Source organism: Delphinapterus leucas, chromosome X, assembly GCF_059928025.1.
Source record: "Delphinapterus leucas isolate spDelLeu-1000000601 "Yukka" chromosome X, BTC_Dleu_Yukka2, whole genome shotgun sequence".
NCBI classification, from domain to species: Eukaryota; Metazoa; Chordata; class Mammalia; order Artiodactyla; family Monodontidae; genus Delphinapterus; species Delphinapterus leucas.
The window spans coordinates 19,107,720-19,121,434 of record NC_143150.1 but is presented as its reverse complement, the minus strand read 5'-3'; the positions used below and the strand labels follow the sequence as shown (position 1 = coordinate 19,121,434).

The window sequence follows — 13,715 nt, the reverse complement described above, 5'->3', positions numbered from 1 at the left end:
TCAAGCTCATAAATGATTCTAAATCTAAATCTAAATCTAAATCTAAATCTAAATCTAAATCTAAATCTAAATTCTAAATCTAAATTCTAAATCTTGCGTAATTCAGCAACCCTTGGGATTATGTTGCTAGGAGTCTTCTGCTCCCAGTAAGTTTTCCCTTAGCAAGCAGGGATGAGGTAAATATTCACTCAAAAATAATCAAATTTTAAACTGGTGAAAACTGCTGTGACTAGTCATACTAGTACAGAATATACTGGTAACTCAGGACAAATTGACCTACAAGGATAGATTCACACCCATACGTCTATAAAACAAGTTTCACTTGCCAAAATATTATTATGCTTGCGATCATATGTGATGTTTGAAGACATAGTATGGGGCTGTTTTGTGTGTTTTCCTCAACCAGTCCTCTGACTATGCCTGCTGCTAAGGCCCTTGCCAGGAGATTTTTGTCACAAAACTACCCAAGGTGGTGAGTGCAGTGGGCAGATGTGATGGGTGTTGATCTTTCATAATTAAATAATGACAGCATTTATATCCTCCCTAGATAACAAGTGGCAGGTATCACAGTGCTTCAAGTATGGAGAAGAAGGTTTAAGACACATGAAATTGCTGAAGCAGAATACATGAAGACAATATTGGCTATGAAAACAATCACAGATTCTAGTATTTTCAGTATTTTCTAGTATTTTCAGTAATGATCTTTTGTCAAAGTCAAGGGACAGTCGCTAAAAATACCAACCTAGATCAATTGCAAACTGTAATATCAAGAAATTGGCACAGAATGGGTTAAGCAATACTTTGGAGAGAAATTCTGAAAAAAATTGTGCCAAGCCGACTAGGCAATTGAGTCACAAAACAGCTGCATATCAACATGACGCGAGACTCTTTTACGTAGCTGGAAATTAATCTATGGGCTGTGCTATCTAGATCTCTATCTGAAGATGGTGCAAACTTCATCACTGAACACTCAACATTCATGGAGTGATGGGCACAGCACTTCAGCACAATGCACAATTAGCCATCAAGCTTGCCCTCCTTATTTTCATAACATTCCCTCATTATGAGGTGAGTATAGGATATTGTTAACTATTGTGCCTATTATGAAGGCAAAGAACCATCACCATCTGGTAGAGTACCTAGCGCTAATGGAATCCTTATAAAAACAACAAAAACAAAAGCAGCTGCCCAAAACTCATCAAGTGATTGCTTGTTATTTAACCACTCATGGAAGAAGAAACAGTGCACAGATACATTTCAAAAGTGTTTCAATCACAGAAACTCAAAGTGGGTAGCAAATGCTGCAATAACCATCGAGGTATGTTATTTTGTTATTTGTGTATTATAGATATGATAGTAGTACAACCCACGTAGGTCAACTACTGTCAACTTGGTATAGTTTTCATGCTTATCATGGATAAGGAATAATATAAGAGAACTACAAAGCTTTTATGCAGACGTGGAACTGTGATGCATGTGCTATCTAAATGACTAATTAATTGTTTGAAAGGCACTGTATGTTTCAAATACTAAGATTTTCATTAAAATTTGAGAATGTAAGGATTATGTAAATCATCTTTTTATCTTGTGCGACTGGTCATCAAGATTTTAACATATCAAAAATTATTTTAAAAACACTGGATATACTGAGTAGACAGTGTATTTAAATAATTAAGTGGCTTATTACTATTCATTGGCCATTATCTATGTAGTCTCTGAATTAAACATTTTCCAAGCTTTAAAGTGGTAGTGCAGTATGCATTTTGTTAACAATCATGTTCCATATTACTTTTCTTCAAAATGTTTGCATTATGGCATTCTTTTGCCTTTAAATGGGAGAACTGATCTGAAGTATATCAATGATTAGTAATATCACACATCTCTTTCCGCCAGACACCTGAAAAGACAGAATTTATAAAGCCTGCAAGGAACTCTATATCTAAGAGTAAGCCATAAAAACAGTGATACTTAGCTTGAAGAACTAACATCACACTCATGGCAACTGGATGTGGGCATGTCCATTTGAAACATGAATGTGTAGTTTTAGATAATAAAACCCTAACTAAATAGAACTGTTTTGAAGAACTCCTAAAATAAGCATCTTAGTTAATAGTAAGAAGATAACTTTTCATTTAATTCACTTTTTTTGGGGGGAGGCACGTTATGCGGCTTGCAGGATCTTCCCCAACCAGGGACTAAACCTGGGGCCATGCAGTCAAAGTGCCGATTCCTAACCACTGGACTGCCAGGGAAGTCCTTAATTCACTTTTATAGTGATACATGGCTTTTCATTTATGTTATCTCATTGGAATCTCCACAATATTCATGGAAGTTAGGTAGAGAAGAATTACCCATGCATTACAGATGAAGCAACTCAAGCTCTGTCAGATTAAGTAGCTAAAGTCAAAAACAGTAGTGGGGCTGGGACTCCTGAAACAAGATTTGTAAAGTGACTAGTGCAGTGCTGGACACTCTATATGAACTGGCTAAAAGACATCTCCTTTTGTCCCCCTTGAACTAGTCCAGTGCTCTTTTCCATTTAAGGCACTGCACAGTCCTTGATTTAAATAAGATTTAAATAATACATAAAATAATTGTAGATGAAACCTGAATGAAAATGAAATGAAGAAAACAGAATAAGCCCTTTAGTCATAATATCTGCTACAAAAAAGAGCAATTCAGACATTTTCAATGTTAGGAATTGCCATTATCTTTATAACTAGTTCCCATTCTTGAACTGGAATGGTCTGCAACAAAAACTAGCAACCACGAAATAAGCAAAAGTAACTACTTAAGTAGGATATCATGATAAAATGTTTTCTGAATAAATGATCACACGAAGGAATACATCTCTATTAGCCAAAGCAGCCATAAATAAAAATGTGAATGAGGTAAAATAGGTCATGGTGAGGATAAAACAATATCAAGAAATTGAGGCTTGGTCGGGCAAGATGGCGGAAGAGTAAGACGTGGAGATCACCTTCTTCCCCACAGATACACCAGAAATACATCTACACGTGGAACAACTCCTACAGAACACCTACTGAACACTGGCAGAAGACCTCAGACCTCCCAAAAGGCAAGAAAGTCCCCATGTACCTGGGTAGGGCAAAAGAAAAAATAATAAACAGAGACAAAAGGATAGGGAAGGGACCTGCACCAGTGGGAGGGAGCCATGAAGGAGGAAAGGTTTCCACACACTAGAAGCCCCCTCGCGGGCGGAGACTGCGGGTGGCGAAGGGGGAAGCTTCGGAGCCACAGAGGAGAGCACAGCCACAGGGGTGCGGAGGGCAAAGTGGAGAGATTCCCGCACAGAGGATCAGGGCCGACCAGCACTCACCAGCCTGAGAGGCTTGTCTGCTCACCTGCCGGGGCAGGCGGGGCTGCGAGCTGAAGCTTGGGCTTCGGTCGGAGCGCAGGGAGAGGACTCGGGTTGGCGGCGTGAACACAGCCTGCAGGGTGTTAGTGCACCACGCCTAGCCGGGAGGGAGTCCGGGAAAAAGGCTGGACCTGCCGACGAGGCAAGAGACTTTTTCTTCCCACTTCGTTTCCTGGTGCGCGAGGAGAGGGGATTAAGAACGCTGCTTTAAGGAGCTCCAGAGACGGGCGCGAGCCACGGCTAAAAGCGCGGACCACAGAGACGGGCATCAGACGCTAAGGCTGCTGCTGCCGCCACCAAGAAGCCTGTGTAACGGCACAGGTCACTATCCACACCCCCCTTCCGGGGAGCCTGTGCAGCCCGCCACTGCCAGGGTCCCGGGATCCAGGGACAACTTCCCCGGGAGAACGCACGGCGCGCCTCAGGCTGGTACAATGTCACGTCGGCCTCTGCCGCCGCAGGCTCGCCCCACAGTATGTGCCCCTTCCTCCCCCCGGCCTGAGTGAGCCAGAGCCCCCGAAACAGCGGCTCCTTTAACCCCGTCCTGTCCGAGCGAAGAACAGAAACCCTCCAGCGACCTACATGCAGAGGCAGGGCCAAATCCAAATCTGAGCCCCTGGGAGCTGTGAGAACAAAGAAGAGAAAGGGAAATCTCTCCCAGCAACCTCAGGAGCAGCGGATTAACTCTCCATAGTCAACTTGATGTACCCTGCATCTGTGGAATACATGAATAGACAACGAATCATCCCAAATTGAGGAGGTGGACTTTGAAAGCAACATTTATGATTTTTCCCCCTTTTCCTCTTTTTGTGAGTGTGTAGGTGTATGCTTCTGTGTGAGATTTTGTCTGTATAGCTTTGCTTCCACCATTTGTCCTAGGGTTCTGTACGTCCGTTTTATTTTTCTCTTAATTATTTTTTTATTTTAATGACTTTATTATAGTTTACCTTACTTTATTTTACCTTATCTTCTTTCTGTTTTTCCTTCCTTCCCTCCTTCCTTCCTCCCTCCCTCTCTCCATCCTTTCTTTCTTTCTACTTCTACTAATTCTTTCTTTCTACTTTTTCTCCCTTTTATTCTGAGCCGTGTGGATGAAAGGATCTTAGTGCTGCAGCCAGGAGTCAGTGCTGTGCCTCTGAGGTGGGAAAGCCAAATTCAGGACACTGGTCCACAAGAGACCTCCCAGCTCCACATAATATCAAACGGCGAAAATCTCCCAGACATCTCCATCTCAACACCAGCACCCAGCTTCACTCAATGACCAGCAAGCTACAGTGCTGGACATCCTATGCCAAACAACTAGTAAGACAGGAACACAACCCCACCCATTAGCAGAGAGGCTGCCTAAAATCATAATAAGTCCACAGACACCCCAAAACACACCAACGGACGTGGACCTGCCCACCAGAAAGACAAGATCCAGTGTCATCCACCAGAACACAGGCACTAGTCCCCTCCACCAGGAAGCCTACACAACCCACTGAACCAACCTTAGCCACTGGGGACAGACACGAAAAACAACGGGAACTACGAACCTACAGCCTGCAAAAAGGAGACCCCAAGCACAGTAAGATAAGCAAAATGAGAAGACAGAAAAACACACAGTAGATGAAGGAGCAAGATAAAAACCCACCAGACCTAACAAATGAAGAGGAAATAGGCAGTCTACCTGAAAAAGAATTCAGAATAATGATAGTAAAGATGATCCAAAATCTTGGAAATAGAATAGACAAAATGCAAGAAACATTTAACAAGGACCTAGAAGAACTAAAGATGAAACAAACAACAATGAACAGCACAATAAATGAAATTAAAAATACTCTAGATGGGATCAAGAGCAGAATAACTGAGGCAGAAGAACGGATAAATGACCTGGAAAATAAAATAGTAGAAATAACTACTGCAGAGCAGAATAAAGAAAAAAGAATGAAAAGAACTGAGGACAGTCGCAGAGACCTCTGGGACAACATTAAAGGCACCAACATTCGAATTATAGGGGTTCCAGAAGAACAAGAGAAAAAGAAAGGGACTGAGAAAATATTTGAAGAGATTATAGTTGAAAACTTCCATAATATGGGAAAGAAATAGTTAATCAAGTCTAGGAAGCACAGAGAGTCCCATAAAGGATAAATCCAAGGAGAAATACACCAAGACACATATTAATCAAACTGTCAAAAATTAAATACAAAGAAAACATATTAAAAGCAGCAAGGGAAAACCAACAAATAACACACAAGGGAATCCCCATAAGGTTAACAGCTGATCTTTCAGCAGAAACTCTGCAAGCCAGAAGGGACTGGCAGGACATATTTAAAGTAATGAAGGAGAAAAACCTGCAACCAAGATTACTCTACCCAGCATGGATCTCATTCAGATTTGATGGAGAAATTAAAACCTTTACAGACAAGCAAAAGCTGAGAGAGTTCAGCACCACCAAACCAGCTCTACAACAACTGCTAAAGGAACTTCTCTAGGCAAGAAACACAAGAGAAGGAAAAGACCTACAATAACGAACCCAAAACAATTAAGAAAATGGGAATAGGAACATACATATTGGTAATTACCTTAAATGTAAATGGACTAAACGCTCCCACCACAAGACACAGATTGGCTGAATGGATACAAAAACAAGACCCATATATTTGCAGTCTACAAGAGACCCACTTCAGACCTAGAGACACATACAGACTGAAACTGAGGGGATGGAAAAAGATATTTCATGCAAATGGAAACCAAAAGAAAGCTGGAGTAGCAATTCTCACATCAGACAAAATAGACTTTAAAATAAAGACTATTAGAAGAGACAAAGAAGGACACTACATAATGATCAAGGGATCGATCCAAGAAGAAGATATAACAATTGTAAACATTTATGCATCCAACATAGGAGCACCTCAATACATAAGGCAAATACTAACAGCCATAAAAGGGGAAATGGACAGTAACACATTCATAGTAGGGGACTTCAACACCCCATTTTCACCAATGGACAGATCATCCAAAATGAAAATAAAAAAGGAAACAAAAGCTTTAAATGACACATTAAACAAGATGGACTTAACTGATATTCATAGGACCTTCCATCCAAAAAAAACAGAATACACATTTTTCTCAAGTGCTCATGGAACATTCTCCAGGATAGATCATATCTTGGGTCACAAATCAAGCCTTGGTAAATTTAAGAAAATTCAAATTGTATCAAGTATCTTTTCCGACCGCAACGCTATGAGACGAGACATCAATTACAGGAAAAGACCTGTTAAAAATACAAACACATGGAGGCTAAACAATACACTACTTAATAACGAAGTGATCACTGAAGAAATCAAAGAGGAAATAAAAAAATACCTAGAAACAAATGACAATGGAGGCACGACGACCCAAAATCTATGGGATGAGCAAAAGCAGTTCTAAGAGGGAAGTTTATAGCAATACAAGCCCACCTTAAGAAAGAGGAAACATCTTGAATAAACAACCTAAACTTGCACCTCAAGCAATTAGAGAAAGAAGAACAAAAAAACCCACTTAGCAGAAGGAAAGAAATCATAAAAATCAGATCAGAAATAAATGGAAGAGAAATGAAGGAAACAATAGCAAAGATCAATAAAACTAAAAGCTGGTTCTTTGAGAAGATAAACAAAATTGATAAACCATTAGCCAGACTCATCAAGAAAAAAAGGGAGAAGACTCAAATCAATAGAATTAGAAATGAAAAAGGAGAAGTAACAACTGACACTGAAGAAATACAAAGGATCATGAGAGATTACTACAAGCAACTCTATGCCAATAAAATGGACAACCTGGAAGAAATGGACAAATTCTTAGAAATGCACAACCTGCTGAGACTGAATCAGGAAGAAATAGAAAATATGAACAGACCAATCACAAGCACTGAAATTGAAACTGTGATTAAAAATCTTCCAACAAACAAAAGCCCAGGACCAGATGGCTTCACAGGCGAATTCTATCAAACATTTAGAGAAGAGCTAACACCTATCCTTCTCAAACTCTTCTACAATATAGCAGAGGGAGGAACACTCCCAAACTCATTCTACGAGGCCACCATCACTTTGATACCAAAACGAGACAAAGATGTCACACAGAAAGAAAACTACAGGCCAATATCACTGATGAACATAGATGCAAAAATTCTCAACAAAATGCTAGCAAACAGAATCCAGCAGCACATTAAACGGATCATACACCATGATCAAGTGGGGTTTATTCCAGGAATGCAAGGATTCTTCAATATATGCAAATCAATCAACGTGATACACCATATCAACAAATTGAAGGAGAAAAACCATATGATCATCTCAATAGATGCAGAAAAAGCTTTTGACAAAATTCAACACCCATTTATGATAAAAACCCTCCAGAAAGCAGGCATAGAGGGAACTTTCCTCAACATAATAAAGGCCATATATGACAAACCCACAGCCAACATTGTCCTCAATGGTGAAAAACTGAAAGCATTTCCACTAAGATCAGGAACAAGACAAGGTTGCCCACTCTCACCACTCTTATTCAACATAGTTTTGGAAGTTTTAGCCACAGCAATCAGAGAAGAAAAGGAAATAAAAGGAATCCAAATTGGAAAAGAAGAAGTAAAGCTGTCAGTGTTTGCAGATGACATGACACTATACATAGAGAATCCTAAAGATGCTACCAGAAAACTACTAGAGCTAATCAATGAATTTGGTAAAGTAGCAGGATACAAAATTAATGCCCAGAAATCTCTGGCATTCCTATACACTAATGATGAAAAATCTGAAAGTGAAATGAAGAAAACACTCCCATTTACCACTGCAACAAAAAGAAAAAATATCTAGGAATAAACCTACCTAAGGAGACAAAAGACCTGTATGCGGAAAATTATAAGACACTGATGAAAGAAATTAAAGATGATACAAATAGATGGAGAGATATACCATGTTCTTGGATTGGAAGAATCAACATTGTGAAAATGACTCTACTACCCAAAGCAATCTATAGATTCAATGCAATCCCTATCAAACTACCACTGGCATTTTTCACAGAACTAGAACAAAAAATTTCACAATTTGTATGGAAACGCAAAAGAACCCGAATAGCCAAAGCAATCTTGAGAATGAAAAACGGAGCTGGAGGAATCAGGATCCCTGACTTCAGACTATACTACAAAGATACAGTAATCAAGACAGTATGGTAGTGGCAGAAAACAGAAATATAGATCAATGGAACAGGATAGAAAGCCCAGAGAGAAACCCACGCACATATGGTCACCTTATCTTTGATAAAGGAGGCAGGAATGTACAGTGGAGAAAGGACAGCCTCTTCAATAAGTGGTGCTGGGAAAACTGGACAGGTACATGTAAAATATGAGATTAGATCACTCCCTAACACCATACACAAAAATAAACTCAAAATGGATTAAAAACCTAAATGTAAGGCCAGACACTATCAAACTCTTAGAGGGAAACATAGGCAGAACACTCTAGGACATAAATCACAGCAAGATCCTTTTTGACCCACCTCCTAGAGAAATGGAAATAAAAACAAAAATAAACAAATGGGACCTAATGAAACTTCAAAGCTTTTTCACAGCAAAGGAAACCATAAAGAAGATGAAAAGACAACCCTCAGAATGGGAGAAAATAGTTGCAAATGAAGCAACTGACAAAGGATTAATCTCCAAAATTTATAAGCAGCTCATGGAGCTTAATAACAAAAAAACAAACAACCCAATCCAAAAATGGGCAGAAGACCTAAATAGACATTTCTCCAAAGAAGATATACAGACTGCCAACAAACACATGAAAGAATGCTCAACATCACTAATCATTAGAGAAATGCAAATCATCTCACACCGTCAGAATGGCCATCATCAAAAAATCTAGAAACAATAAACGCTGGAGAGGGTGTGGAGAAAAGGGAACCCTCTTGCACTGTTGGTGGGAATGTAAATTGATACAGCCACTGTGGAGAACAGTATGGAGGTTCCTTAAAAAACTACAAATAGAACAATCATATGACCCAGCAATCCCACTACTGGGCATATACCCTGAGAAAACCATAATTCAAAAAGAGTCATGTACCAAAATGTTCATTGAAGCTCTATTTACAGTAGCCTGGAGATGGAAACAACCTAAGTGCCCATCTTCGGATGAATGGATAAAGAAGGTGTGGCACATATATACAACGGAATATTACTCAGCCATAAAAAGAAACAAAATTGAGCTATTTGTAATGAGGTGGATGGACCTAGAGTCTGTCATACAGACTGAAGTAAGTCAGAAAGAGAAAGACAAATACTGTACGCTAACACATATATATAGAATTTAAGAAAAAAAAATGTCATGTAGAACCTAGGGGTAAGACAGGAATAAAGACACAGACCTACTAGAGAATGGACTTGAGGATATGGGGAGGGGGAAGGGTAAGCTGTGACAAAGCGAGAGAGTGGCATGGACATATATACACTACCAAATGTAAGGTAGATAGCTAGTGGGAAGCAGCCGCATAGCACAGGGAGATCAGCTCGGTGCTTTGTGACCGCCTGGAGGGGTGGGATAGGGAGGGTGGGAGGGAGGGAGATGCAAGAGGGAAGAGATATGGGAACATATGTATATATATAACTGATTCATTTTGTTGTAAAGCAGAAACTAACACACCATTGTAAAGCAATTATACTCCAATAAAGGTGTTAAAAAAAAAAGAAATTGAAACGGTTATTAAGGTTAATTCATTTCCCCCCCATATCCATTTTAACATATTTTGAAATAAAATCTAAAATGAATCATAGCAAATCTTACTAATTCAACCAGGGTTCTATTATTATTTTTTACTCCTATGCTTTAATTTGTACGTTTATGCTTAATTTAAGGATAACCATGGATAAAACATGAAAATCAGTGCATTTTTCGTTCTGCAATCATATATGTTCTATTCTACATAATATCTCACCTGTCCTCATATTTTGTTTATACTCATGTACATAATATTCAGGTTTGATGACCTTGGCAATAGACCTTTCCTTATAAAATGTGCTCACAAATATGAAATTGGTCAATCAGTTGCTCAGGAAGAAAATTACATGAACCTAGTTTTGTAGCAAATATGTTTAAGTTAAAGGTTCAAAATATCCTTTAACTAAGAAAATTCAAAATGCCATCATTTTCCTCCTGGATGGTGAGATCTTCACCTTATACTTTCTCTGTCTGACTTTATTTATTCTCTGATTGGTCCCTGCCAAGTATATTTTGATAATATAGATAATAAGCTATATTTCAGTGAAGGACTTCTCTATGTTGAGGACTATGACCACTGTATTAAAATCTAAATAATATACACAGACATAAAGTACAGCAAGGGTACAACTTCTCACTCCTACAAAAATTCTTGATTTTTTAAAAATTTAAGTCTATCTATCTCGGTCAGTGAGCTTTGATTGGTGAGCTTTAGTCTGGCTTAGTTGTACAAAGTCTACATCCTGTCTTAAAAAACAAACAAACTTACTGCTTTCATGCTATCATTAACTTGACTAATTTCAAGGCACAACATATTTCAAAAAAAACCCCAGAGAAATCAACAAGTTTCCATTAAAAATGATGTGCATTTAGATGAGACTCACCTTTAAAGAATCAAAACAAGCCATCACACGACCATTTTCCACATGGCAAACTCTTGGCGGATGGGCAAACTTGCAATCTGCATCAGCTCGAGAGCAGGTTCCTCTCTGAAATTCTCTACAGACTTCCAAAGTCAGCCACTTGGTATCACGAACCAGGGCAACATTGACAGCCGTCATATTGAAAGCAAAGTTAAAATCAAGTGCACCCTCTCTACAACACTATTACTGCTGTTGTTGAAAGGTTAAAAATAAATTCAAGCTAAATGTGAAGAGATAACTGGTTGCTTTGGTGAAAGGTTTCTTTGTTAGCACTTAAGTTTTCATTTAAGTCAAATTTGGTGGTCTAGTCAAACAAAAAGCCCACTATAAAATAAAAATCGTATCAGAATAACTAAAAATCAAATTAGAGACCAACTCCTAAGAAGGCAGCCGTCAAGGTTAAGATATTGAGTGCTTTATTTTTTTCCTCTGCTGAAGTTACTTCAAATAACTGGCAGAGTTTCAAAAGGATTCTGTGCTCTCCAGTTGATATTTTCAATTATTCTTGCAAAAAGCATATGCTGCTGGCTGCCTGTCAATGTGTGGAATGGTCTCAAGTCAAGGGGAGAAAAGTTTTTTTACCTATCTCTTGGCTTTAAAGATTAATAGGATGTTACAACTGCAATTTTTTTTTTGTTTTTGCTGCAAAATCGGGAGAAGGAAAAATGACTATGAAAATTGAGAATCAAAGAAAAAAAGAATGAACGAGTTGCTGAGAATGAACTACAAGCACACCAGGGTTTTTTTGCGGGGGTGGGGCGGGGAGAGGTGGCAGTGATGGTGGTAGGGAGAGGGGTTTATAAAGAGGCAGCTCGAAAGTGGAATCCAATCAGCAGAGTTTTCAGAAAAGGCACTTTCCAGAAACCTGCAAAAAATAAAATAAAATAAAATAAAATTAGCTAATATAACACATTGCTTCCGTTTTAAACTCTAGATTTGGAAAAGTAGTAATATATCCTCTTTAAAACAGGAAGCATCTAGATACTGATAGTGCAACATAGGAGACAGTCAGCCATTGTCAATAAAAAGGGCATTTCCCAGTATAGAACGGTACATAGTAAAAGGAAGCAACCACTTCGATTTACTGTTGACATACAAGACTGGGCAACAACCCAATTAAAAAGAAAAAAAAGATTATTTCATTTTGGTCTGTTTGGGGGCAGAAATTCATTCAGGGGTCCACTGCACCGAAAGAGCCAGAGCCTGACATGTCAGCGCTTTATGTAGTCATGATCCACCTGTGTGTCTTCAGGTTTTAGAGGCTACCAAAGACCTGCCATTAAACTGGCTTTACTATGATCTGATCGAAGGCTTGATGATCTGCTCTCAAAATCCAGAAAACAGAAATTGCTAGGAAAATTTAAGATGCTCCAAGAGGTAACTGTGTATTTGAAATGTAATTGTTGATGATCACACAAAACAGATATGACATAACTAGCTGGAGACCCACTGCAAATGAGGTAGGGGAGAGACTGTGAAATGTAAAATGTGCTTCAGATCAAGAAAGAAATCCTTCGAAAAGATGCTGGATTTTTTTTTCTGTGTATGCTCTATTAGTTCTTCGTCTTTATGAAGGGATATTGGAACAACTCAGAAGGAGGTTTCAGCATGGACAAATAAGTGAGACCGAAAGCACTGTTCATACACTGGTCATACATTAAATACTGTGCAGCTTTAGGGTTTGTACTTTAAACCAGTGTCGACCAGCAACAATTTCTAGGAACTCAGCTGAGAAGATAGATTAAATGTTAATTTACTGGCATTATGCCATGAACACATACCAAAATAACAGGGATTTTCTAAAGCAAAAGTAAGCTCTGAGTATCAGACAAATCAACTAATTGTTAACTTCATCAAAAAAGTAGAATTAAAGTTCTTGAAAACATTTCATTTACTTTTTTAAAGTTTCTTCAATAATTTTACAGAATCTGAATTTTTGCTTTATTCTTTCCACATTCAAGATAAAACTCAATATCACCTAATTTTTCAGATACCATTAGGAAATTAAGTATATAGAAAATTCATGCAGGCTTATCCATTTAAGAGCAAAACGTGTTTCTCTAAGTCATTCTTCATGGAAATATTTCTAAAATGTATTATATGTAGCTTTGCCTTCTTAAAAAATACTGAACATAATTTGGGCTCTGGTTGAAGACTTGGGGTCATAAAATGCCCTGGGAAGTATTATAGTTCTCTTTCAGTGGCAGATTGTTAATTGTCACTTCTACTGTCACTTCCCTTCCTGCCACAATATCTGCCATGGTGGATTGTCCAGCTCCTTTCTGGAATACATAATAGCTAATCATGAGCGTTGAATAAGAGTTAGTTACTCACTGTATGAGGGGCCTGCGGGCAAAGTGCAGGGCTTTCATGCAGAAGGTCTGTGACTACTCTTACTGGTTTGGAAACCCTTTTGCAATATGTTCCATTCAGGACCACGTCCTAGAGGGTTAAGGTTGCCAGGTGAATGACCTCTAAAAATATTTAAAATATATATCTATTTTAAACAGCCAGATGGGGGAAATACAAATGAAAATCACAATGTGATACCACTTCACACCCATTAGGATAGCTACAATAAAAAAGAAAAATTGGAGGGGTTTCCCTGGTGGCACAGTGGTTGACAGTCCGCCTGCCGACGCAGGGGACACAGGTTCGTGCCCCGGTCCGGGAAGATCCCACATG

General features: G+C 38.8%; 1 protein-coding gene across 8 annotated transcripts in view; it reads right to left on the bottom strand.

The window, feature by feature from the left end:
• MBNL3 (muscleblind like splicing regulator 3) overlaps positions 1 to 13,715 on the bottom strand; it is a 127,982-nt gene that overhangs the window by 57,797 nt on the left and 56,470 nt on the right. For 7 of the 8 annotated variants that reach the window (XM_089904075.1, XM_089904077.1, XM_030760604.2 and 4 more), the window contains one exon: positions 10,992 to 11,895. The exons of the other annotated variant lie outside the window; for it this stretch is intronic. In XM_089904075.1, coding sequence (XP_089760201.1) covers positions 10,992 to 11,168 — 177 coding nt within the window. In that variant the 5' untranslated portion in view covers positions 11,169 to 11,895. The remainder of the gene's footprint in view (positions 1 to 10,991; positions 11,896 to 13,715) is intronic. 8 annotated transcript variants of the gene reach the window in all.